We start from the raw sequence: 24555 nt of genomic DNA, 5'->3' as shown, positions 1-24555 counted from the left end.
TGGTAAGCCATAGGAAAAAGCTAGATACAGTCTGTTTTATTATTTACAATCTCTTTTCACTGAAATAATACCTAGGTCTTATATAATACTTTTCAGCAGTAGATTGCAAAGCATTCACAATCTGTTTGATTACTACTGTTATTGCCACCAGAAAGAATGGAATTGCAGGGTCTGGACATAAGCCACAGTTGATACACAGGGGACTGCAATGTAAGGCTCAGTCCGACAGTGAGAGAATTGTATAAGAGGTGACTGCTCGAAAGAATGAATGAATGACCATTATGAATGACAATGAACAGTCATTGTGCCAGGAAAGATTCTGAGAATCATGCGATAGCCTGGTGATTAGAACACTCACCATGGGCGTGGGAGATCTAAGTCCAAGTCTGTGCTCCAGTGATTATTATACAGAGGGGAACAGCTTCAACAGGAGAGACACCCTTCCCCGACATGAGGATATCCCATAGGACAGTGGCTAGGGTCGTCTCCTGGACTGTGGGACAAGTTCCCCTCCCTTTTACAGATGATCAGGAGGAGGGACTTGACATCCTGAGTGAGAGCGTTAACCAGTGAGGCACCATTTACAAAACTTCGAGCTAAGTTTCCCCCAAAATTTTGTTTTAGTGTATGTTTCGGCAAATAAACTGTGACTGGAAAACTTGGCCCAGCTCTAATATTGCATTACTGGTGTCAGATAAAGGTGGATATAAATGGTGGTGTTTCCAATGCAGCTGGTGGTGATAAATGGTTGAGAACACCTTGATCCTCATCTTGTACATCAGGAAGGTGCAAGGGCCTGCCTGACTCTGTGATTATGGCCTTCCAGGCTAGCTGTGTTCCACAGACTAACAGAGCTACCAACCAACCTCAAGAGTAAAACTTGTGTCAGCAACCACTAGATCTCTCTGCACATGCTAGTGAAGCTGGATCTCACTCCTGGAAGAGATCAAGAACCTCAGCACTTTTAGACAAAATTGCTAAGCCCATTTCTTCACTCTAGCCTTTTCGTAAGACACACCACAGATACCATCTGCTTACTGGATGGGAGAAAGAGAAATATCTTACGTGCGCACTTCATAAATTTGAACAGTACTTAGCTATCATGGTAGCAGCCTAAATCAGCAGCAACTCCACTGACCCATCTAATGTTCCATTAGAGTTCTGTTGCTAATTCTACGGCTGCTTTTTGTCAGTGGAATTATTCATGATTTACACTTGCATAACTCAGATCAGGATTTGGCCTGTAAAACTTAAACGCTGGGCTTTTGAACATGACACATTTTTATTTTAGACACAAACATCCTCACATGCCCACAAACTTCACAAACAAACAATGGAGCATTACTATAAGTGTCAGCTATGGTCTTCCAGCTGTGCCCACTGTAAAAAAGTAACTGTGTTTTCTCTCACTCCCAGATTGGACTGTCCACTAAATGGAAACATAACCCCAAGTGGGCAGTGGATGCTTTGAGTGAATTTTGGGTACTACATTCTATGACTTCAGAATGGAAGAGCTGGTACTACTGTTAACTGCAATTAGTTAATAAAGTCCATCTTTGTGATTCAAGGGGAAAAACTTTCAAAAGTGCCTAAAATTGACTTTGGCGCCTAAACCCCATTGAGTTTCAATAATACTTAGGTCATGTCTACACACACACACACGTTGTACCAGTATAGTTATACTGCTAAATCCCACTAGTGTGGATGCAGTTATATCAGTATAAAAGTAATAATACAGGTATAGCTTCCTCTGTTTTCCATGAAGAACTACACTCAAAATAAAGGACAGTGCAATATTACAGATGCAAGTTCTAAAGCAACACCAGACCCTAGAGTAGGACACAAGCTTAAGTGAGGCACCTCCCTTTATGTAAGTTTGTGCTTGCTATAACAAAGTGAAAGGGAGAAGGTATGACAAGAGGATATGACTGTTAACCATTGACTGGAGTAACTTTCACAGTTGTTAGATTAATAAGAAAAGCAAAGGACCAGATCCCCAGCTACCTGCAAATCAGATAGCTGCATTGAAATCAAGTGGGGTTACATCCATTCACACCAGCTACATCTATGATCCAAAGTGTGTAAGTGACTTGTTTTGATAAAAGAACCTTTCCAGAGTGGGAGATTCTGTTGCTCCTAACAATGCCTTTGATATTCTTTGTTTAAAAACAACAAATTAAGCTGAAGCTGGTACCTTTTTGTCCGCCATAATAATACTGAAAAACAAATCAACTCATCTGCATAGATGTGGCATGCCAATATTTTCATCAGCTGGAGTCATTACCAGTTGCCTTTAGTAGTTCCCCCTCCACCAAGCTGTTGTTTGCTGCTTAGTATATACAGGCCTAGATTTCACAAAGCCGGCATCTCTTGCAGTCACATGATGCCTCAACCCAGATTTAGAACCTTCTAGGGCATAATGGGATATAACTCAAATGCTTTTAACTTTATAAAAAAAAGGAGAAAATTTTATAAGCTGTTTTTCAAAAGCCACCTAGACTCTAAGAACTTTTTGAAAAATGCAAGAGATTTGTGAAACGTCAAACTTCTTTAGCTTTCCCCCCCTCAACATCCTTATTGAAGATCCCACTCCCCTCCTCTTCACCCCAACTGCAGTAGTTTTGCCTTGCTGAATCGTCAACAGCTTCCATTAACGTGGTGTCCTGTGGCTCTTGTTCAGAGCTACATCACCAGTCACCATGGCACAAGAACAAGGAGTTAAGGCTACCATCCTTCCGCATTTGCCACCAAATTACAATACAAAAATCTTTGAGAAAGCAAGGGCATTTAGCTGCCCTTATTGTGGCACAGCACAATCATTGTAAGGTTGCCACTTACTACAAAAAAGGCAGTTGTCAAAAATTTTGAGGCACCAGGCTTAAAGCTTTGCATTGAAGGAAATAAGGAATCAGTAACTTACACGAAACTATCAGTAGTTTTAAAAATGAGGATAAACGATATCCCATCTGTAGTGTAAGGTTTTGCTTTTAATCAAAGTCCAGTAGAAGCCCCAAGAACAAAACTTGATTCATTTGTACGTATCATCATCAACCCAAGATAAAATAAGGTCTACAAATATAGTTTAGTTGTATTTTTTTAATAGTTGGGTTCCAGGCATAATGTAAATACTTGCCACTTATTATAAGGCTGTATCAACTACTATAAAATTATAAGCACAGATATAAAAAGTCTCATTTTCCCCACACAGAAGTGCAACAGCACCGTATTACACTTCCGGATCCCAGAAAACGCAGTACATAAAATATTTTGGCATCCTCTCCTATGCCAACAATTCACTATGATTGCTGGAGTATTAAAAACACTGTGCTTCAAAACACTTTAAGCATTAAAAAGAAACACAATCATGTACGTTTGAAAGCACATTATTTTCTTAGCTCATTGCTGAAACAAACTTTCAGTAATTTAATACAGTAGTGCTTATTTCAATATCCAACATTCCTCTTTACAACCATGAGTAAGGCTACGTTTTAGTCACGGTATTTTTAGTAAAAGTCATGGACAGGTCATTGGCAGTAAACAAAAATTCACAGCCTGTTACCTGTCCATGACTTGTACTATATATCCCTGACTAAAACTTGGGTGCTGCGGGAGAGGGGCTGGCTCGGGTCCTGGAAGCAGCCGGCATGTCCCTGTGGCCCCTAGGTGGAAGCGTGGCCAGGGGAGCTTTGCACGCTGCCCCTGCCCTGAGCGCCTGTGCTGCAGCTCCCATTGGCCGGGAACCGCTGCCAATGGGAGCTGCAGGGACAGCGCCTATGGGCGGAAGGCAGTGCATGGAGCCACCTGGCCGTGCCTCTGCCTATGAGCCCCCCCCCAAGAAAGCGCCACCCAGAGCCCTCACCCCTTCTGCACCCCAAACCCCTGCCTCAGCCGTGAGCCCCCTCCAAAAAACTCCTGCTGCTGTTGCTGGGGGAGGAGGGGCACCATGGCCCAAGACTGCCCCAGCTGGTGTGGCTGGTCCAGGGACCAGCCGAGCTGCCCAGGTGGTCCCCAGGCCAACTGCACATGCCACTGCAGAAGTCACAGAGGTCCTGGAAATTCACAGAATCCATGATTCCGTGACAGACTCGCAGCCTTAATCATGAGTACTGAGTCCTTCCCTAGTGCAGGCCTTATAATGTCATGGTAAATTGTTATTTACTAATGAGTAGCAAAGCCCTTATTCACAAATGTTGAGAGTAATCTGTATTATGGACAATACAGAGTTCAAGGAAAACAGGCTCTGGAGATAACAATGTGAAGAATTTCGAACTGCTTTAAAATGATCTCTCTGGATTTGTTTTTGCCTTTTCAATGCCAGGATTTTTTTTTCTTTTTTGAGTCTGAAGTAGATTTTCTGTTAATTTTCATTATTAAAAAAAGTTTGCGGTCGCTTTTTTATTGACTATGCAGTAGTCAGCACCACAAAGTAATCTGGAGATTGTGTTCCTGGATTTAGCTCCCTGTAGCTACACTGAAGAACTCTCAGTCTGCCTGAGTGAGCTGGAATCTCTTGTTAAGACATGAGAATATATTTTAAACCTATGCTTTGCCTGTATCAACAAAAAATACTTAACCTCTGCAAAGAATCAACAGGACTGTTTAAAATAATATACAGGAGCTTTTGAACTATCATGGGATTAGTTCTCCTGTGCATGCGCACGCATTCATTTTTCCAAAGACAGAATGCAGCTTCTAAAGTGTGCAAACTGATGAAGACAACATTCCAGTCAATACATCTCTTGCTCTAAATCAGTTAACTGTCCCATTCTCCATTATTGTGATCACTATTTTCATCCTCTTCAGAGTCAGCAGACACTTTTTTAATTCTCTGGATGGCTGCCTTTATGCTTCTCTCCAGTTCATTGTCGGATCCTTTACTGATAGCTTTCTTGGAATCTTGATTCACTTTCCTTAGCTTAACTCCTTGCCGTATAGCAGAGAGGATGCTGTCTTTTATAGAGGCATCTGAAGGTGACAAACTGGGCTGTTCCACTTTACGAAGAAGAACTTCACCACGTTTTAAAGAAGCCAAAACTTCATCCATGGATCCTATGACAGATCAAATCAAATTATTATACTCAGAAGGACAAAAATAGCTAGCGTGGGGGATATGAAACCCTGTAAGACTGTTTACGTTATTTTCTTTTTTCTCTAGCAGAGATTTAAGGGGAAAGTACTGTCAGTTCTGGCATAGATTGTCCTGGGCTTCAACCATGTCACTCACAATATTTGGAATTGGGCAGCTAAAGCTCTTGAGTTGAGAATCTAGCCCCCTTCGTCAGTACACAAGCTCGTGTGCTGTGCCTGAGGAGAAATTATACACAACGGAAGACACATTTTTCATTACAGTTTTACGTCTACATGTTTTAAAAATAATATTGCTGAACACAAAAAAGCTATTCTGTACGAGAACCAATCTAGTTTCCCCCTGCTTGCTTTGATGCCTGCTGTAACTGCCAATTGTGTTTTTCCTCAAGGAAGATAAAAAAACAGATGAAGGTTACAGCATAAGGGCTCGATCCTCCTGCACTTGTGAAGGTCATGGGAGTACTGCCATTGACCCCAGTGGGAGCTGGATCAGGTTCTAAGCAAGCAGGGGGATCTTTTGTGTGTTAATTTTGAAAATAACTCAGATCTGAGTGAAAACATGGTTTAAATGCTGAGTGTTAGTTTCTGAACTTAAGGATCACATTGTGCAAGTTTCTGGCTACATACTTCTCTCCTATTTTCTTAGTACTCTGGCATCAGCTCGTGTTTCTCTTCTTTTGTTGGACTTTTTGTTGATGACCTCAGACTCAATCAGCAAGGGGGAGGTCTCCTTTTCTAGCACTCAAGAGAGGCAGTCTCCGTACATCAATAGGCCCAAGCCCTCTGCTGAGCTGCTCACAGTCGGGAGTACTTCTTCATGTGCACTACAATGAAGGCTGTGTGACTAATTCTTCACACACTGTACTGAGAATGTAATACAGTACTGAACTCTGTGCAGTCCTTTGGGACACTGAACTGCAGATGCCAGGTAAGGACTCAGCAAAAACTAATTTTTCTTCATACACACCCTTCTAAGTCAAATTTAAACTAAGTCTGCTGATGAAGATACACTGCCTGATTAAAAAGGCCTTTTAGATTGATAATGTTAAGACAGGTGCTCATTTTACTGTTAGCATTTTAAAAGGAAAGTATGCTAATACTTTAGAGCTAATTTGTGAGAGTCCAAATATCATATGTGCTGCATACAAATACTAAATACTGTACTCTTCCAAAAATCTGAATTAAATTGTATGAAAGCCTTCCATATTAAGAATCTATGCAGGCATATTTTACATGCAAAGGTTTTGAATAGCTAAGTGGAGCTTCATAAACAAGTTGCTAGTGCGACCTTATCAGAATGCCCCAGTGTTCATTTGGATACTATTACAGCAATTAAAATGCTGGCTTTTTTCTTTAAAGAAATGTAAGATTAAACAACTTCTAAGCTACAACTTTTCTGAATTTTAATTTTTGAACGTATCAAAAATGTATAGTTTGAGTAGTTAAAGCTGGAAAACCCAAGGCTTTGTTTATGCAAAAATAATAGAGCATTATTAGCTGTGAATGATTTTAGCAAAGCAGTTCCTATAGAAAAAGATCAAAATTCTTCTCTTGCATGCAATTCTTGATGCCAATCACAGCCACATGCATGCATCTATGGGCAGCATTTATCCCATGACATTACTGACTGAAGTCTTACCCTACTGGTCTATGGACCTGCAGCTAAGACAACTTTTCACAGCACCTTGGAAGAACTGAAGACACTGAACAGGCAGTCCTGCCTGTGGTGAACTGAGTGATTACAATGGTTGGACAGATGTATTGTGAATATTTTGAAAAAGGAAAGGTGTGCACCACATTTAAGGAATTGCTTCACTGGAAGTGCAGTGCAGGTCTGTAAAGCGTCATTGTAGAACTGCTGTCTTCCTACTTACATCTGTTCCCTGGGAGTACTCAAAATATCGTATCTACTTACTTTAGTTACAAAAATAAGCCTGTTCGCAAAAAGTGTCCAACAGAGTTATGGGGGTTTGCTGAGTTATGTTCTCAGACATTGGTCAGAACTGTTAATTAAGTTCCAACAGCAAAAGTCAGCCTTTGGTTACACCTGAGCAGAACTTGATTGCAGGAACTTTTCCTGTGACCAATGAACGATCTAGAAAAACAGACAACTTGACTTTCAGACCCTGGGTGAAGTTTGTACAGAACCACTTACAGTAACCCTTACTTGGAAGCCAAGCAAATCTCAACTGGTCACACAAACATGGAACCCCATAAGCTCAGAGTTTGGGTAACATCAGAGTACAGTAAACATTCATATTGCATAAACAGTCAACGTTAAAGTGCAGGATTACTGGGAATACAAAGCTGCCCAATGCTGCAGTCTGCCTGAGTGTGTCACGAATCTTAACACACACATGCCTTCTCCTAAGATTATGGCAAGAGCTTGTTTGGGAGAAAAGGGTTCTGCCCAACGTACGATGCTAAAAGTGCCACTGTAGATCCAGAACCACTCCCCAGAAGTCAATGGGAGTTTGGGTTCATATGAAAGGAAGAGCAGGTGGTGAATTTGGATCATTATATCTGAACTGCAGAACTGGCAATAAGAATTGTTTATATTAATTTTTAAAAGAAGCTGTTAATAGTTACACTTCTGGCATGGGAAGCAAGAGTGGAACTGTCATTTTAGCAGAGACTGAAGCCAACATCATTTTCAAGTAACCAGTGATCTTGGGAGCCCAACTTTTGACAGTGATTTCCAGAAAGCACTGAGCACCCATCCTCTGAAAGTCAGGTCCCTTTGAGATGCCTCAAAATCACTAGTCACTGCTGAAAATCTTGGCGTGGGTGGACAAGTGCAGGAGAAACGCATATATTGACAGCTGGTTCATTGAGAGGTCCATGGTAATGGCCCTTGTCTCTGGGAGCAGAGTTATTGAAGATTTTCCTAGCCCACAGCAGAGACAGTAGTTGTGGAGAACCTCTGCTTCCTGCAACAATACTCCTTACTTCAAGAGGCTGGGCGAGAGGTCAGAATGCCAAAGGAGGAGGAAAAGATCAGTCAGCATTAGTGTAGTTACCTGTACAATTATTTACAGATCTTTTGGATGAGTCATCTAGTCTCCGTGCTGCGGCACTCTCCACAGAGCCCTCCCTGTTGAGGGGAAGCAGCTGGTCTCTGGTTGTCACTGGTGTCTTTAAGGGCAGAGGCTGGCAGACCGGAAGTGGAGGAGGAGGAGGAGGCGGCAGTGGTGGAGGTGGTGGTAGAATCAGCCCCTCATTCTGCTTTTGTTGCTTTGGGTCACCGGCAGGAACAAAAATCTGGACAGGGATGTCTGCTGGGATATTCCCACATGCTGCTTTTAAACCTCTGGCTTGTGCTGGCCGAGTGCTTTTCAGCTGCTTTGGGGATGCGCGAGTTATTGATACAGGCTGAGGGGACAGCGCTGGAGTCGGACGGGAAATACCTTGTGGCTGCTTGGGGATGTGAGGCTGCGACAGAGATGTTTTTAGCACAAACTCAGCTGGACACTTCTGCAAAGAAAATGAGAAGTCAGGAGTTAACATCCCCATCGTATTGGTAAAAACAATGTATGCCGAGGAAAAGACTGCATGCAGGGGCCAATATGAGACACACAAGCCATGCAAGAGAAAAACCTTGTTTTTTTGATTAGTCACACTTTGGGATAAAGCAGGGAGGTGACTAAAGAACAAACATTGTTGCAATTGAGATGGGAAGCCTTGGGAGATGGGACCACAGTCAGGGTGGGTCTGCTCTCTTGACTTAATAATGTTGCATCCCTTTACAACTGAGGTTCTCAACCAGAGGTACATGTACCTCTGGGGGTACGCAGAGGTCTTCCAGGGAGTACTCAACTCATCTAGATATTTACCTAGTTTTACAACAGGCTACATAAAAGGACCAGCAAAGTCAGTATAAATTAAAATGTCATACAATGACTTGTTTATACTGCTCTATATACGATACACTGAAATAAGAAAAGGAGTACTTGTGGCACCTTAGAGACTAACAAATTTATTTGAGCATAAGGTTTCGTGAAGTTAGTCTCTAGGGTGCCACAAGTACTCCCTTTCTTTTTGCGGATACAGACTAACATGGCTGCTACTCTGAAACCTATACACTGAAATGTAAGTACAATATTTACATTCCAATTAATTTATTTTATAATTGTATGGTAAAAATGAGACTGTCAGCAATTTTTCAGTAATAGCGTGCTGACACACCTTTGTATTTTTATATCTGATTGCGTAAACAAGTAGTTTTTAAGTGAGGTGTATCTTGGGGGTACGCAAGACAAATAAGACTCCTGAAAGGGGCACAGCAGTCTGGAGAGGTTGACAGCCACTGCTTTACAACACTAGTGCTTGTCACAGGTTCTCTGGCCCTCCTCTCTCAACCTGGGGCTAACTTATACAAGTGGACTAAAATAACCACTTTGATAGCAAAAATCCTTGCTATGGAAACTAATGTGGGTGTCACAAACAAGAGGTTTTGTCTTTCCTGTAAAAATAAGCAGACGTGTTTACAGTTTTAAAAGGAGTGAGATTTAAATTAGATACCGAGCCTGATTTCCAGCCTAGCCTCCCATAAGTGGGAGAAAGGAGTATGTTCCACGTATTCTAATTAAACAAAATGGGGAAGACTATCTTCTCTTTGCTAGGCTTTACATAACCATAGGCAAACTACTTAAAAGGGTAACAATGTGAGATGGTTCCATCTGGAGGGTGAGAAGATGAGATTTCAGGTTCTTACAAGAAAGGAAAACTCTAATGATTAGCTTTCTTAAGTAAAAACAAAACAAAAAACTCAACAAAGTGAGATGTACCTTAATTCACGCTTAACTGCAAGAATGTGTGTGCATACATATATATGTATATGTTTTATTCTTCACCTAACTCAGCAAATGGATCATGATGGATTAATTCTTAATGATTTCACTCAGTATTCAATGGTCAGAAATGCTAAAGACCATCCACTACTATCCTACAGACATGTTCTTCTCTCAGATTGTCCATTTAAACACTGAAAGCCAGGGGTTTAGAAGTCCTTAACTTACAACTCAGTAAACAGTTTACTGTACTTCTGCATACTAGTCACTGAACAGAATAGAGGTATAGGTAATAGCAAACATTTATAGCTTCAGACGTGTCCTATGTCAATTGTGGTTACCATCACAAGATACGCAAGACATTTTAGTCCAGATTTTCAAACTCACATGCCCACTTTTGTGTGCCCAGTGCATACACACAAATCAGGCTTATGTGTGCACCAGAACATGAAAATCAAATATTGAGATACATGTGCCACATTTCTTCTTAACACCTGAATTCTCCACAACTGTATCAACTTTACTGTCTTCACTAAGGGTCAGGTCTCCACTCCATCTGCCGAGTGCCCATTGGCATGTATGGGAATGACACATGCCTCCTGAGAACAGCTTAACCCTCCCTATAAGGCTATTTCTTAAGCAAAGATGCAGATAAGTGATTGTGGAGGTTTTCTTAGGGGGTAGGAGGAAGAAAGGAAAAGCTGTTGCCTGAAATTCTGTTCATAGTGAGAAAAAGCCACTGCAATACTATTCTTACCCTCTCCGGGGTAAAGTACGAGAGTCCACGATAGTGTTCCAAAAGCGGCTCAATGATATTTAAAGAATGTTGTAAAGGACTAGTGACTAAACTATATTTAAGAGGAAGGCCTCTTTCCCTCCCCTGCCCACTCACATTAACTTACATGGCGTCTTCATAGTCATACATCTCTTTTTAACATGTTAGTACGTTATTTACAGTACTTGCCTCTTTGAATGTTTTTAGCCTCTCCAGTGTTTTCTGGCGTTCCTGGCTTATCCAAGCTTTTTTCTTTTTCTCTTCCTCTTTCATCTTGTCTCTTTTCTGCATTTAAAGACAAGCAAGTAAACAGGTATGCATGCAAATGTGCAGCTACACAGTCTCTGCAAGAAATGTTCCTTTTTTTGTACTCACTAGCTGGATGCTGTGATGCTGATGGAAGCGTTTTGTGTTTTCTTGTGCCTGCTGTAGTCTAAACCGGTGGCTCTCTTCGCACTGATCCTGGTGGAACAGCATAACGCAGGCAAACCTTAGATAGTTCACTTAAGAAGTGCGTGTGTGCTACCAGAGGAGTTGAAAGGTCCATTACATAGGGCCTTGCCTTGTCCTGCCATGTAGGAGTCCCAAGTTCAGCAGACAATGCATCAGGCCCTAAGAATGGAAGTCTGTAGGAATCTTTGCACTGACTTCAGTGGAGTTTGGATCAGGGTCTTAGTCTTTCACTGCCCTGAGCTGGCAGACTGGGCTAAGGAATGCTACAGAGGAAGCATGTTCAGCCTTTCATGGGAGGGGGGCATCTTACATTGCTTCTCTCCCCTGCAATCCATTCAAAAACAGCACTGATGAGCGCTGAAGAAACTGTATCCACCTGGCCTCAGCCAGAGGGATGGCGGAGATGTGAGGGAGGAGACACACGGAAGGAATCGGGATTATAAGTTACATGGAAACTCCCTCTATTTCCCTCCACTTGACACCCCGCCTCGCGACATTTCTTATATATAAAATTACAGATGAATCATGCACATATAGCACAGGGAACGTTTAACGGTACAATACTCTTCAACAGGAACAGGTCAGAGAAGACACAGGTTCATTATATTCTGCCCGATTCACCATTCAGTCATTTATTTGTCACTGTCCACATGGAGGATTTTATCCATGCGGTCAGTTAGGCATTCACAAATCAGCTGGGGTTTGGCCTCAATGTTAAACAACAGAAAGAGAGCAATTAAGTGAATGAAAACAGAAGCAAAATATGTTCTTTGCCAAGGAAGTGGTCACAAGAGATGCTGTTTTCCAGACGTATCTCTAATGAGATTCTTCTAGCTCTTCTTTAAAAGAGAACTAGATAAATTCATGGAGGTTAAGTCCATTAATGACTATTAGCCAGGATGGGTATGGAATGGTGTCCCTAGCCTCTGTTTGTCAGAGGGTGGAGATGGATGGCAGGAGAGAGATCACTTGATCATTACCTGTTAGGTTCGCTCCCTCTGGGGCACCTGGCACTAGCCACTGTCAGTGAAACAGTGAGTGAACAAAAAACCCACCGAAATGAAAAGGCTGGACAGATTTGCAGCAGCAACTCCCTTCCGAATGACCATCGCCCTCAAAGCTAAAGAAGGAACCACGGCACTGCATTTGTTGTTTGTACCTGCAGTCTTGACAGTCTGGGCCAGATTCTCTCCTGCCCTTTGGCTGCTTTCTGCCATACTGCCAGGGAACAAGCAGCCTAAACCTGGCATAGCCAGCCAAGGGAGGATTCTCCCCCATGTAGGTGGATCCTCTGGTGACTGCTCTTAGCCCATACTCCTTCCATCGTCTGGCAAGGGATCTGGCCGGGACTTCACTGCACTCTAGTAACTTCAGGTGTCTATCAACCCCTTGGGGTCATCAGCAGCCAGTGTAAGTTAGAGCAACTCTAACGTATCATGGGAGACTGTCCCAGAGCTGACCCAGGATCAGTGGAGCATGAAGCGGTCTCAAACCCCTGCCTCCTGACGAGACCCAGTACCTAGTCACATACTGTCCTGTATACTCCTCCTCCCAAAGCTTCCCTCATTGTTTTCTATCTATTCCTCAGCAAGCAGGACTTGTGGCATGAACTAAAGAAACTGCACAGCTCCAGGAGCACATTTACTTTTTTGTTCCTGAGGTAGGCTCGTCTCGCACAGATAGTCCCACGTTTAGCCTCCAGCCGCTGAGTCTTCAGCCTCAGCTTAGAGATTTCTGATGAGCAAGCACAATGTTGTCCCACTGTCTGCTCAATGACCTGGAGCTCCTCAGGATTTTCACAGGTATCATAGTAAACAACTTCATCCTGTTTCTCTAGAAAGGCAGTCAGCATTTAAAAAAAGAAAAGAGAACTCCAGAGTTCCTTAAATGTTTAAATACTTCGAGAGCTAATGACACCTTAAAAGCCATTGTAAAAGACAAGAAGTAATTTGTTAGACAGAACAATTTTAAACAAAGCGGAGTACTCTTATATATATTCAACTTGATCCTGCAAACACTTAATGCACACATGTCACTTGACTCCCATGAGTAAAGCTACTCGTGTTTGCAGGATCAAGCTTATGCTCCCACTCTTGCCATCACTTGGTTTCCTATTTAAAATGTCTTCTTTTTTAGGATAACGTGTAAAACTTTTCATTCACTGATTGGAGTCTCGTGGCAAACTAACAAGTGTCATGAGACAAAACATTAAGCAGTTGATTCTACTACTAAACAACAATGGACAACATTATTTCACCTGATGCTGTACTTACAAATAATGGAGAATACTTAACATGGATTGGTATGAACATGAGAAATGTCTAACACGGTGTGTCAAACATATACAGTAGTTTACAAAAACAACAAGAATGCATCAGTACTTGAGAAGTATCAAATTATTATCACTTCTTTTTGGTTTTAATATTTTGTGTTTTGCAGATTTACTGTAATTCAGCTGCAGTTCGACACTTTCAATATTAGGACCCAATTGTTAATGGGTTTCCTTAATTTTGTCAGTCTGTACGCACAAAACAGGTAATTGTAGGACCAGAGACACACATGCACATACAGTTACTTGTTTTATACATGCAAAACAGATGCGCACACACAACACAGAGGCAGTTAAGACGGTAAGTTGTCAATGTGGGCCCTTAATGTCTATTTATCAAAAAGTGTTACCAAATTTGCTTATTAAGGCAACAAATCAAAAGTTGCTTCAGCACCAAGAAAATCCAGTAATGCTCCCTTGGAATCAAGAGCCAAGTAAGGGTGATCTGTTATTTTTTAATAGGATGTGTGCACCTCTGTGTTAGAACGTTTGGCTTTCTGCTTTTCTTTAAACCATGATTTTCTTTCTTACCTTTTATCTGTCTCCTTAAAGTGTCCAGCTGTGTAATAAGCAGCATTTCTTCATGTTTAAGTATCTCAAATTGTACATCATACAATTCCAGTTGGGTTTCATAATACTCTATTTCCAGCTTCTCTACTAGAGCTATATTCTCCTCTTGTTCATCAAGGTTTTCCATCTGTATGTTTCCGAACAAGAGAAAAAAAACAAAGAATCAGGGAAAGAATACACACAGACACACTCCAAGGTTAGCTTTATACGCTAACATGCAGATGAAAACAGCAGGAGTAAAAACAACAGACTGACTACTTAGTCATTTCAACTGAGAACAGATGGTTGATTCTAAAGGTGGCCAGCAAAAGGGAGACATGAGACATAGCTCTGGGCCCTTTTTTTGTCACTTATTTATGAATGAATGAAGACCAACTGAAAGAACTGTGTGCAATGTATAAATAAACTATAGCTGAAAGCCTGTGCTGTTGCATGGGTGGAATTTGTCAAGTCGTGTGTAAAAAAGAGTTGAAAATGGCTGAGAACTTAAAAATTGGACAGTAACAAACCACAAATCCCAGTGGTGATTAAATCTGGTATACTCTGAACTAAAAGAACTCTCAGCCATGCTTGTAGCTGTTTCATTGCTTCTCACTGACTGACTCAACAGACATTTTAGGTTTCAGAGAGACACAGTGACAATCCTGGAATCTTATTATATAGATAAAAAAATCCCACCAACCTAAACAGGTTTTTTTCCAGCTTGTTTTTTCTCCTTTAGTAATTAAAATCTTCCCAGGACAACTCTCTATGGCAACTGGAGAGCTAGAGAAATGATGACATCACAAGTTCCAAGAGACTGAATGATGAGCAATTAAGGTATGTTTAGTTGGACTGTTCATCACTTTTTGTATATGTTTTGTTTTCGTTAACACTTCTTTAACTCCAATGCCTACTAAACACAGCTGCTTTGTGTGTAGATCTAAGGGACATGACTGGGCACAGTCACGTGCAAAAATTCTGACCACAATGACATGTGCTTAGCTACCAGAGCGATGGGCACAACAAATGCTTTAGACAGAGATGGTTGGTTTTTTGAAGCAGAAACTGAAAGAGGTAAAATAGAATCTCATTAACCAGGAGTTCCTGTTAACCATTCATTTAAAGAAAAAAATCTCTTAGGGCCTCATGCAAAATGTATCAAAGTCAAGGTGAGTCTTTTGATCGGGTCCTTAAAAAGCAAAGCTTTGAATTTTAAAGGTCTGTACATGACCTCCAGTCACAAGGGCCTGTATCGCATTGCTTGCTTGGACATGCATGTGCAGCATTTGATTTTACAAGACAGAATCAAGATCAAGGACTGAAACCCAAAGCCTGTGTTATTTCAAAACGAAATACAACAAAAATGGCCAAACAAGTGCTGTGAATCAGTGCTCCACACACTGATCAGAGATAATACAATAGTAGTTAATTATTTCCAGTGGTCTATTGTGGATTTTACTGATGAAAAGCTCTGCCCAATAAAAATACCACCCGGTATGCATGACTCTGCATCACAAATATTTTTTTAAATTAATAGAATATTGTGCCATTTATAATTTCCCCCCCTCTCTAATAAGGCTAACAACAGTTCTCCACTATGCAGAAATCTATTATAAAGGACCTTTTATAAAACACAAATGCATTGGTCTTAAGAACAACTGGAGACAGTGTAGTATATTACACTTGGAAAATAAAAAAAAGTTGGAGAACTGTAGTAGTTAGAGACAGTATCATTTTGAATTTTTATATTAGTAAAGGCACAAAATTTTCCATTTCTGATGCAGTGCTATTAATATATCGTGAATTATTATAAGTTATTCCTCTCTGAAAATACGTCACTTCTCAATCTTAACATTGAAAAGTGAAAGTTCTTTTAAAAAGGTAAAAACAACACTTTAATTTGTAACTTTCTTCTAAGCACGCCTCTTCCCCCATCCCATGCACACTTGGTGGGGGAGTAGTAATTAAAACAAAAAACAAAACAAAAAAACCGGGAGGAAGTGTGCGTTTCTCCACAATTTCAAAACAAGAAGTTTTGAAAATAAAAAAGGGGGAGGTGAGCCTTTTTTGTTTCAATTTAAAACAACAACAACAACTAAAAATTTGTCAAATAAGTTGGGGGGAGGGGAAGGGGGAGGTTCCCCACACAAAATTGTTTGAGGCAACAATGGTTGGTTTGGTATTTTTAAAAGTTCTACCATTCAGCACGGCACTTCACCACTCTGCGGAAATTGGCCTTTTGACCCTAAACATCTGCCACTGATTACAATGGGCTTTGGATGAGGTCCTTACATTGGAGTAACAGAAAAGAATTCAAGTCACTCTTTGCTAGGGTCTTACATTTTTCCGGATGTCAGCTCTCTTGTGATTCAGGCACAGTTCTCTCGCTCTCATGTGCTGAAGAGTCTCTTTTGCTAACATATACTTCAGGTGATCTAGTCTTGGAGAAGCAGACGCCCAGGTGGCTTGGCCAAATCTCTTCTGATCTTGTTCCATCTGTTTGTGCATTGCTGCCAGATTAAAGGGTTGCAACAAAGCATTATAAATGCTGTGGCACTAATAACTTTCTTCAGGTCTTCAGTGGAGCGCATGAACTCTGCATGGTATTCAATATTTTGAGGGAATTACTTATGAATTGACTGTGCTATTTTGAATTTATAGGACTAGAAAAGCTGAAATCATTGTATTATAAATAAAGGTCTAACGTTTTGGTCACAAGTTCCACCATGCACATGATTAAATACAGCATTAAAAAAACCTCTGATTTAATTAACAGGATGAAATCCTTAATACTCTGCACCGAAAAAAATTAGAGTAAATATTTGTAAGAGGTGTTGTTTGTTGAGAAGCTTGTCAGCTGTAAATCTCAGGCCCAGCCTACAAACAAACTTGCACTGCTTTAACCAGTGGTGAGGTTTAAACCAATTTAGTCAAACTGGTGCAAGTTATCATGCAGACACTTTTATTACTTATGCTGGAGACTGGCTCTTGCTGGCTCCAAGATGTGCAGCTGGGAGGGACTGCAAAGTGGTTCAAGGGTGTTCTCTTCCTATCTGCTGTCTTGTACTGAACACAGCTCAGTCACACTAGGGCATATGTGCCTTAAAGACAACTCTTCAGTAAGTTCTCCCTCATTACCTGCCAGTGCCATTACAGTTTCTTTGAAGTAGCTCACAGTGATGTCCTGAATGGAACACACCGCTTCTTCAGCTTGCTCGGTCCAGTCTTCAGCTTCTTTTTGCAAGGCTTCTATTCTTTTAGGGCCCAGCCTATCAATCTGTAAGGATTTCTACAAAGAGAGGTTATTCTTCAACCAAATGTCAATCATGACAGTGTTGTAACTCAGCCTGTACAATACAGTGGAAATTGTGCAAAGGCAGGCCATGACGGTTGTCATGACCTCTACGTCTACTGTAGTGAAGTGAGTCACTACTCATTAATCGAAGCTACCCTATTTTTTGTTCTCATTGCCAAAGAGCCACCTTTGTTCTATAACAATGGCTTGTGCATTGCTAGTTAGAAAAACATTGGATTCATTTATTTCTTAATGTTCACCTTCATCTTAAAAAAAAGTTACTTCTGTCTGAAAATGTTTATCTGTGACCAAGAATAACTCAAATATATTCTGTTCTATTTCAGTTACAGTGATATTTTCTATTTTCTCCTCACGTGTTTACTTCATGCATTTGACAGCGCTTTGCACTCTTATCTGTTTGTGAGGATCTTTCACACAGCAACAGGGTACACAGGAAGATTTAAGAAGCAGGAAAGTGCATTTGTAAAATCCATAAAAATTGGCAGGGGAAAAGTGTAAGTGTAGAACCTGAAAATACTTTAAAAACAATTGAAATCTAGTCTAATATTCCATTTAAGATTTTAACATAAACAGAACAAATTTTTTTTTCCAGAGTTTGGTCCGTGAACTGCAGTCTTCACTTATCTCACCATAAATAAAGCAGCACATTGGAAACTGCAACACCTTGTGCATTGATCTTAGACTTTTAATTTGCAGGCCCAATATGATGAATTAATCATGATGTTATAGCCTTAACTCAGCATTACTTTGCTCCTGTTAGTTCCACCTAAAACATTATTTTAACATTTCTTTAACAGTGTATTAAAATGCAAAATCAAAGCAATGCACGATTGCCTTCCTTCAAAGTATAATACAATTTCAGGACACATCTGATACAAAAACACAAAATACTAACATTAGTTGGAATTTTCAAAAGTGAATAAAGAGCACAAGTCCTTCTGAAAATTAATACAACTGGTGTTCTTTTGTCGCTGAAGTCCCTGTAAACTCAGAATACCAGGAAAAATGCCACAGAGCTGAAGGTTTTTTTGCTTTAAAAAAAACAAAAACAAAAAAACCCCCGCCACCACACCCACAGTGGAGGAAACTAAACAGAGCATTAAGTTAAAGCTGGCGGAAGCCAGTGGATGAGATGCTATTCAAGCCTTTAGCACATGGATCTTATACAGACTACTGACAACAACAAGTCAGCTTTAACTTTGAATTTTTCAGGTTTTTATCACATTACTCACAAGTTGATGAACTTGGGAATAAAGCCAATGAATATAAATCTTGGACATACTTGAGTAATTCATAGCCTAAATTGCACTGAGGCAGATGGAGTATATCACATGCCAGGAAGTTTGATCTCTTAAAGGAAAACCTACCAGGATTTCCAGTCTGTATAATGTTGCCAGTTCTCGCATATCTCTAAATGGCTGCAGTAAATATTGGTAGAATTGTGTTGCCATGGTAACTAATTCCTGATAAGCTTCATCTTCTTCTTCATAAACCTTCATTAAAGCCACCATTGTGTCAGCATTTTTATGCTTCTGTAGAACCTAATGGATAAAAGGTTTGTAAGTTAGCATTAGCCACAGTACATGCACATTTATTGGGAGAATGGACAGATGGAGCACCACTGCTATACCTCAGAGCCTGCATTTTGTCTGTCTGTGTGTGTGTATTGTCACCATTGACACACGTGAGTGGAAAGAATGTGTCACTTATCATTAGATGAAATAGTCAAAAATTCCACTTACAAAAGAGGTACTCAAGGCATTCAGCAATTACATCCAGCAGGAAATATCACCAAGGACAAACTCGTAAGGGCACTAATTGCTGAACGTTACATTAGAAGAATAACTATACAATGGTGCCTAGGACATTTTACTTGTTATTGTAAAAAAATTCTAAATTTTCACAGATGATTTTGTCATTGCCTATTATAAATATGGATGGCTTGCACAGTAAGTAGATGAGACACCATGTACACAAAGGACAAATAAGGGATATCTTCCCCTCCTTCCTCAAGACTACTAAACTCCTACTAACAAGAAGTGGATTTTGTATCCAGAGATCTGACTCCAGACATAAAGATACAAACTTTCATTTAAAAATACAGGCTTTTATTCCTGATAACTTCTGGAGCATATTATAGTTATATTCCTAAAGCTGCAGTATCAGAATGGCATGTATGAACCTTTAACTTAATCTTAACTATGCCAATAATATGTATTTTGATTTTTAATTCTTTTAGGGAGGGACTTCCTCCTCCTACATGTCTGTAATGTGCAGCCCAGTCTCATTTAAGGCCTTTAAGTGCTACTGAAAATTTAATAGAATGCCAATAGATCACTGCATATTAGTCACTATTCACAAAATAGAAACAAAATCATGACATTTGCATGACACAATGTAACCCCCATTTATTTTTCTTATTTCAGGATGTTTGGGCAAAAGACCACCGATGTTTTTGACAGTTGTGCGTGTTGCAAGAGAGAACCTGACAACAGCCCAGTCTGTGTGCCAATTAAACTAAGACCGGCTCCACAGGGAACCATCATCCTTACCTAGAAGGATGCTGGTTGTGATACCAAGCCTCAAAGTGTGGAAAGGAGGAAAAAAGAGGAGATACTCAGGAATGTGACAGGGAAATGAAGTCTTCTATGCAGGGAGGAAAAATAAATGGAAAATGTGGACCTGATCACGTTACTATTGAAAAAGGTGAAAATCCTCACTCTGTTCTGGCTACTTTATTCTGGGTAAAAGGGGTGGAGAGGCTTCAAAGGGCCCTAAAAGCCCCAGTTTCAGACAGGAAATAATTGCCCCAATGCACACCTCACATGTCCTGACACAGGAGGGGCATGTTAGGGGCAAGGCCACACAGTACCGCTGAGATTCCAGACAGTGTTGGAGATCATAGGGCTGCCCCACGAGGCCGCTGTAACTAAGACAGATTCCCCACAAGTGACTTTTGGCAATTTAATGATCTGTTTTTTCTGTTGTCCTAGCCAAGTGTACAACAAAGTTGGAATGAAAGCACAGTGGTTACCTTCATTTCTGATTCTCACGTACAACGTGGGGGAGATGGAGTTTCATGTCGCTGATGGTGAACATTTATAATTGGGAGGAAATAATCAGTGAATATTAAAGACTACTCATGAGAACATTTTAGTTCATCTTAAGTTTTGTAAAACCCTCCAGTTATAAGACCTAATTTTCTTTTAATAGAGTCTGGCTGACTGTTAGCTATAACGGTTCAGTTGGCATTGCTACAATTGCAGGAACTCCACTTTGGAACAAAAATAGATGAAGTTTCTATATATTTCCATGTGTCTTTGCTAGGCCCATTGTACAGGGGAAAGGACGGTATTACAGCTCCGACTGGCGCAGCAGACAGAAGCAGGATATATTTACTCTTGCTTCTAGTTCCACCTACACTAGAACTGCCACCATTAACGGGAAGACTTGGCTATAACACGAGAAGGATGCTCTTGCATTTAAGACAAGCCAGGAGAAGAGAGTTTTATTGACGGCTCTGCTTCAGGGGTCCGCTGTTACCTGGGGGAAAATAACAGAACCTCAATTTCCTTCCCTCTAAAATGCGTATAAACAACCCATCCCACAGTTGCATTAATTTGTGAGGCCACTAGAGACAACAGTGCTGTTTAAGGCATCCCCTGACATGGCTAAATTATTGTCTCAGATTACAGTATAGGTGCAACTGAGCCATGGTTTCATCATGTTCCCAAAGCATGCTAAAGGCCTGCCAAAGTCCAAGGCTGTTGCATGGTTCAGAAACAGATTTATACAGTGTTTGCTCCAACTTAACAGAAAGACTCAACTGTGCTTTAATTGGGTCAGGAGGCAGATAGGTTGATTCTGGTGATCCAGTTACAGTCCTTTTTACTTATTAAAATGTAAACAGCATCTCCTGTGAGGAGAATGCACAAACATTCTTTGTCATTCTGGAAAAATCTAAATTATTGTGTAAACAATGATGCACTAGGCTGTGTGAAAAATGAGGCCAAAAGCTCATTGTTTTAACCATCTAAAAAGTATAGTAATTGTCCTAAAACCCCCATATGTTATTGCTGTTAGGAAGTGGAATTTAGTTACTGCAAACACGGTTGTGTGGATGCAGCATAATTAGTCTTGAAAATTATTTTTAAAGGCTATTTTAAGAGTTATACCCCATCTGCATCTAGGTTACTAGGAACCATTTTTTAAAAAGTGATTTCTTAACACTGCTGAAAATATAAACATGACCCTAACATAATAAGGAACAGAGTTTCAATAATATTGCTTTGAAGTAGATAAGTATCTTTTTTTGTTGTTTTAATTGTCTGTTCATGAATCATAGTTGGCAGTTTTTCAGAAGGTGCTTTTATACGTATAGGAAGTAAGAACTTGTATCACCATTAGTTTGTGCACCAACTAGCCCAAAATCTCTCACTTAGGCATCCATAAATCAGGTATTTGGCACAGGCACAAGGCCACTTAGATACAAACTGTAAAATCTTCAGTTGCGTGCATGTACCAGTTGGTATTATACACAAATTAGATGTTCACAGACTTTTTGGTGAGGACATAGTTTTAAGATTATGGGGCAATTAGTTCACAACATTATTTTGTACTCTTATTTTTGGTAGACATTATTGTATGTTCTATAGGCACAGGTGGTAGATTTTCTTAGCTGAGGCATATTTTAAAAATATAAAACTTTGAGCATCTTGCACAATACTTATTATAGGACACTTGAAACTCATTTTCATTCCATATTCTTATAGATATGGCCTTTGGAATGACTGACAAATATTCAGAATACCTGAGCTTGGTGGCTTAGCTATTTCTGGATATAGAAGTGTTTACTCATGTAAACTCAAAGCTTAACGCTGGTCCAATATTCCACAGTGTCACATCCACATATTTGCATACTCTAAAACTTCGTTCTAGCATCAGACTAGATGACAGTATGGAAGAGGATGCGTTACTGATTCAATGAGGAAGTCGTCATAATTTAAAAGATCTACTAAAACAATGTATATATTGACTGACGAAGCACAGCCTAGGAAAATGGCATCTTCAGGAGGGTGTGATTGAATCAATAGTGCTACGGGATAGGAGTAAATTTACACTATGTCCAAATTTGAAGGGTTGGGATCCAACTGAAGCACCCCAAAAGAACTGAACAGTGTGGGTCTTTCATGGACATGTTAACTAACTAATCAAAAATACATGAATCTCCTTCAGTGGCTGCTCTTATAGTGACATCACACATTCATGCAGACATATAACATTCTCTTAGGAGCCCAAAAGGGCACACGAACAGGTTCCACCAGTGGTATTACTGATCCTTGCCTCATGCAGACAGCTACTGCATTTTAGTCTCCAGTGAAAGCCACCATGACATGCGGTATAAGTGACCCATCTGTATATCAACTTGTAAAGGCACATTGGGGCTGAAAAATGCTATGTAAAAAGAAGTAGAGCTCAGAGCCATGTAGTGCATTAGGATATTGGTCTAGAGAGGTGTAAAATTATGTTCAAAATCAGGCTAAGCCTGCCAGGCACTGCTGAAGTCACTCAGTCCCTTTCAGGCCACATGGTTGTGTTTCATGGCTTCGGATAGTGATCAAGCAAAAGCCATTGAATTTCACATGTTCCCCACCCAAAAAACAACCAAAATGGCAGTTCTGGCTATTGGTCAGTTTTAGCCTGAAATCCAAACGAAAGTGAACGTCAGACCAAAGGTCCATCTAGCCCTGAGTGCAAGTGGCTTGTACTAACCCTACCAAAACCACCACGTGTGGTGTGGCCCCTAGTCCCTCCAGCCCAAAGGCCGTACCATGGGGGGCCTACTGGAGAGTCTGGGTTGCCCATGTGTTCAGGCTTCACCCACGCGCCTGTGACCAGGTTACCAATGGTAACTTCGGAGCTGGGAAAGTGCCACAGCCCCAAAGGCACGTGCCATACCAATGGCATTGAGAAATTCCCAGGCCTGCTTGGGCACCTACCCTGGGGGTCCCAGTGCCAGCCACTCAGGGTCCCATCACCCCCACCCCCAAACACCCAGCCCAGGAGTCTGTACCCTCCGCAGGGCCTCCTTGGCCCCAAGCAGGTGCCCCTTCAGGGCCTTCCTGCGGAACTCGTGCAGGTTCTCGAAGTACTCGGCCTCCTGCTGCTGGTCCTGGGCGAAGAGCGAGTCCAGCACCACCCTGCGGCCGCACAGCTCCAGCGCCCACCCCAGGTAGCGCTCCAGCCCGCGGCACAGCGCCTCCAGCTCGGCCTCCTCCAGCTCCGGCCCGCTGGGGAAGAGCAGCGTCCACAGGCTGCCGCTGCTCTGGCCGGGCAGCACTGGGGGCAGCTGGGGGAAGCAGGGCTCCAGCCGCTCGCTCAGCGCCGCCAGCTGCTGGTGCACGCCCAGCAGGGCCTGCGCCGAGAACAGGCCGGCCCAGCTCTGCTGCTGCTCGCGAGCCGGCGTCTCCTCGCCCCCTTCCCCGGCTGCCCGGCCGGCCGCCCCGCGCTGCTGCTCCTGCAGGGTGCGGTTGTGGCAGGTCACCGCAAACTTGCTCTCGACCTCGTTCCAGCCCACGAGGAAGCGCAGCTTGTGCGGCTCTGGCTCGGCGAACGCGTTCTCCCGGATGGCCACCCAGCCCTCCAGGCTGTCGGGCTGCGGCTCGGCCGCCATGGCCCAGCCCGGGGCAGGCGGCTCAGAGCCCGGCCAGGCTGCCAGAACCGCCGCCCGCGGGCTCCTCTCGCTGCCCCCGCCAGCGGGCCCCAACGTTCCGCCCCCCGCTACTTTGTATCACCCGGAGCGAAACAGAAAGTGGCATTTCTTAAAGGGCAGCGCGGGGAGGGGGGAGAAGTATGCGGGAGGGATAGACGTCACCGGAGCCGCTGCTTTTGATTGGTTTCTTGGCCTGGGGGAGGAGCCAAAGAGTTGCCCTAGGAAGTGGAGCCCATTGAAAAAGGAGATGCTCCTAGTCAGCCCGTGCCCTTTAAAAGGAGGGGCTGCGAGGCTGGGATAATTGGTCCCACTTGAAAAAAAAAAATAAACACGCAGGCCTGCACACACTCCTCCCTCTTAAATGTAGTTCACATTCCCTGATTTAAACCAGAATCAAAATTGCAGTTGATATGAATAATTAGGGTGACCATATTTCCCTATGCTAAATATGGGACACCGGGTAAAATTACTGGTATTCAAGTGAGTTCAATGGCAATCAATCAGAACTATGCAGTAGAAACGTTCAAATTAACATCAAGT

General features: G+C 41.7%; 1 protein-coding gene and 1 long non-coding RNA gene across 2 annotated transcripts; one reads left to right on the top strand and one right to left on the bottom strand.

The window, feature by feature from the left end:
• Positions 1-3081: 3081 nt before the first annotated feature.
• Positions 3082-24133, bottom strand: WHAMM (WASP homolog associated with actin, golgi membranes and microtubules). Its single transcript, XM_048866621.2, has 10 exons — positions 23377-24133; positions 18671-18844; positions 17126-17276; positions 16328-16497; positions 13967-14132; positions 12752-12939; positions 11029-11115; positions 10843-10938; positions 8109-8562; positions 3082-5049 (listed from the first exon to the last, which is right to left on the bottom strand). Exons 1-10 carry the CDS (start codon positions 23974-23976, stop codon positions 4754-4756), a joined length of 2382 nt encoding a protein of 793 aa, XP_048722578.1. The 5' UTR covers positions 23977-24133; the 3' UTR covers positions 3082-4753.
• LOC125643635 (uncharacterized) lies at positions 5902-20145 on the top strand. Its single transcript, XR_007358775.2, has 3 exons — positions 5902-6016; positions 14727-14824; positions 19730-20145. It is a non-coding gene; the product is annotated as an uncharacterized LOC125643635 (long non-coding RNA).
• Positions 24134-24555: the final 422 nt, after the last annotated feature.

Source organism: Caretta caretta, chromosome 10, assembly GCF_965140235.1.
Source record: "Caretta caretta isolate rCarCar2 chromosome 10, rCarCar1.hap1, whole genome shotgun sequence".
Classification (NCBI taxonomy): domain Eukaryota; kingdom Metazoa; phylum Chordata; order Testudines; family Cheloniidae; genus Caretta; species Caretta caretta.
This window is presented reverse-complemented; position numbering and strand designations above follow the sequence as displayed.

Coding starts and splice junctions, on each gene's coding strand:
- WHAMM (XM_048866621.2), bottom strand. CDS start 23,976: ATGGCGGCCGAGCCGCAGCCCGACAGCCTGGAGGGCTGGGTGGCCATC. Junction 16,498..17,125: donor AACTGTAATGGCACTGGCAG/GTAATGAGGGAG, acceptor TTAATCTGGCAG/CAATGCACAAACAGATGGAA. Junction 5,050..8,108: donor ATCTGTAAATAATTGTACAG/GTAACTACACTA, acceptor GATCTGTCATAG/GATCCATGGATGAAGTTTTG.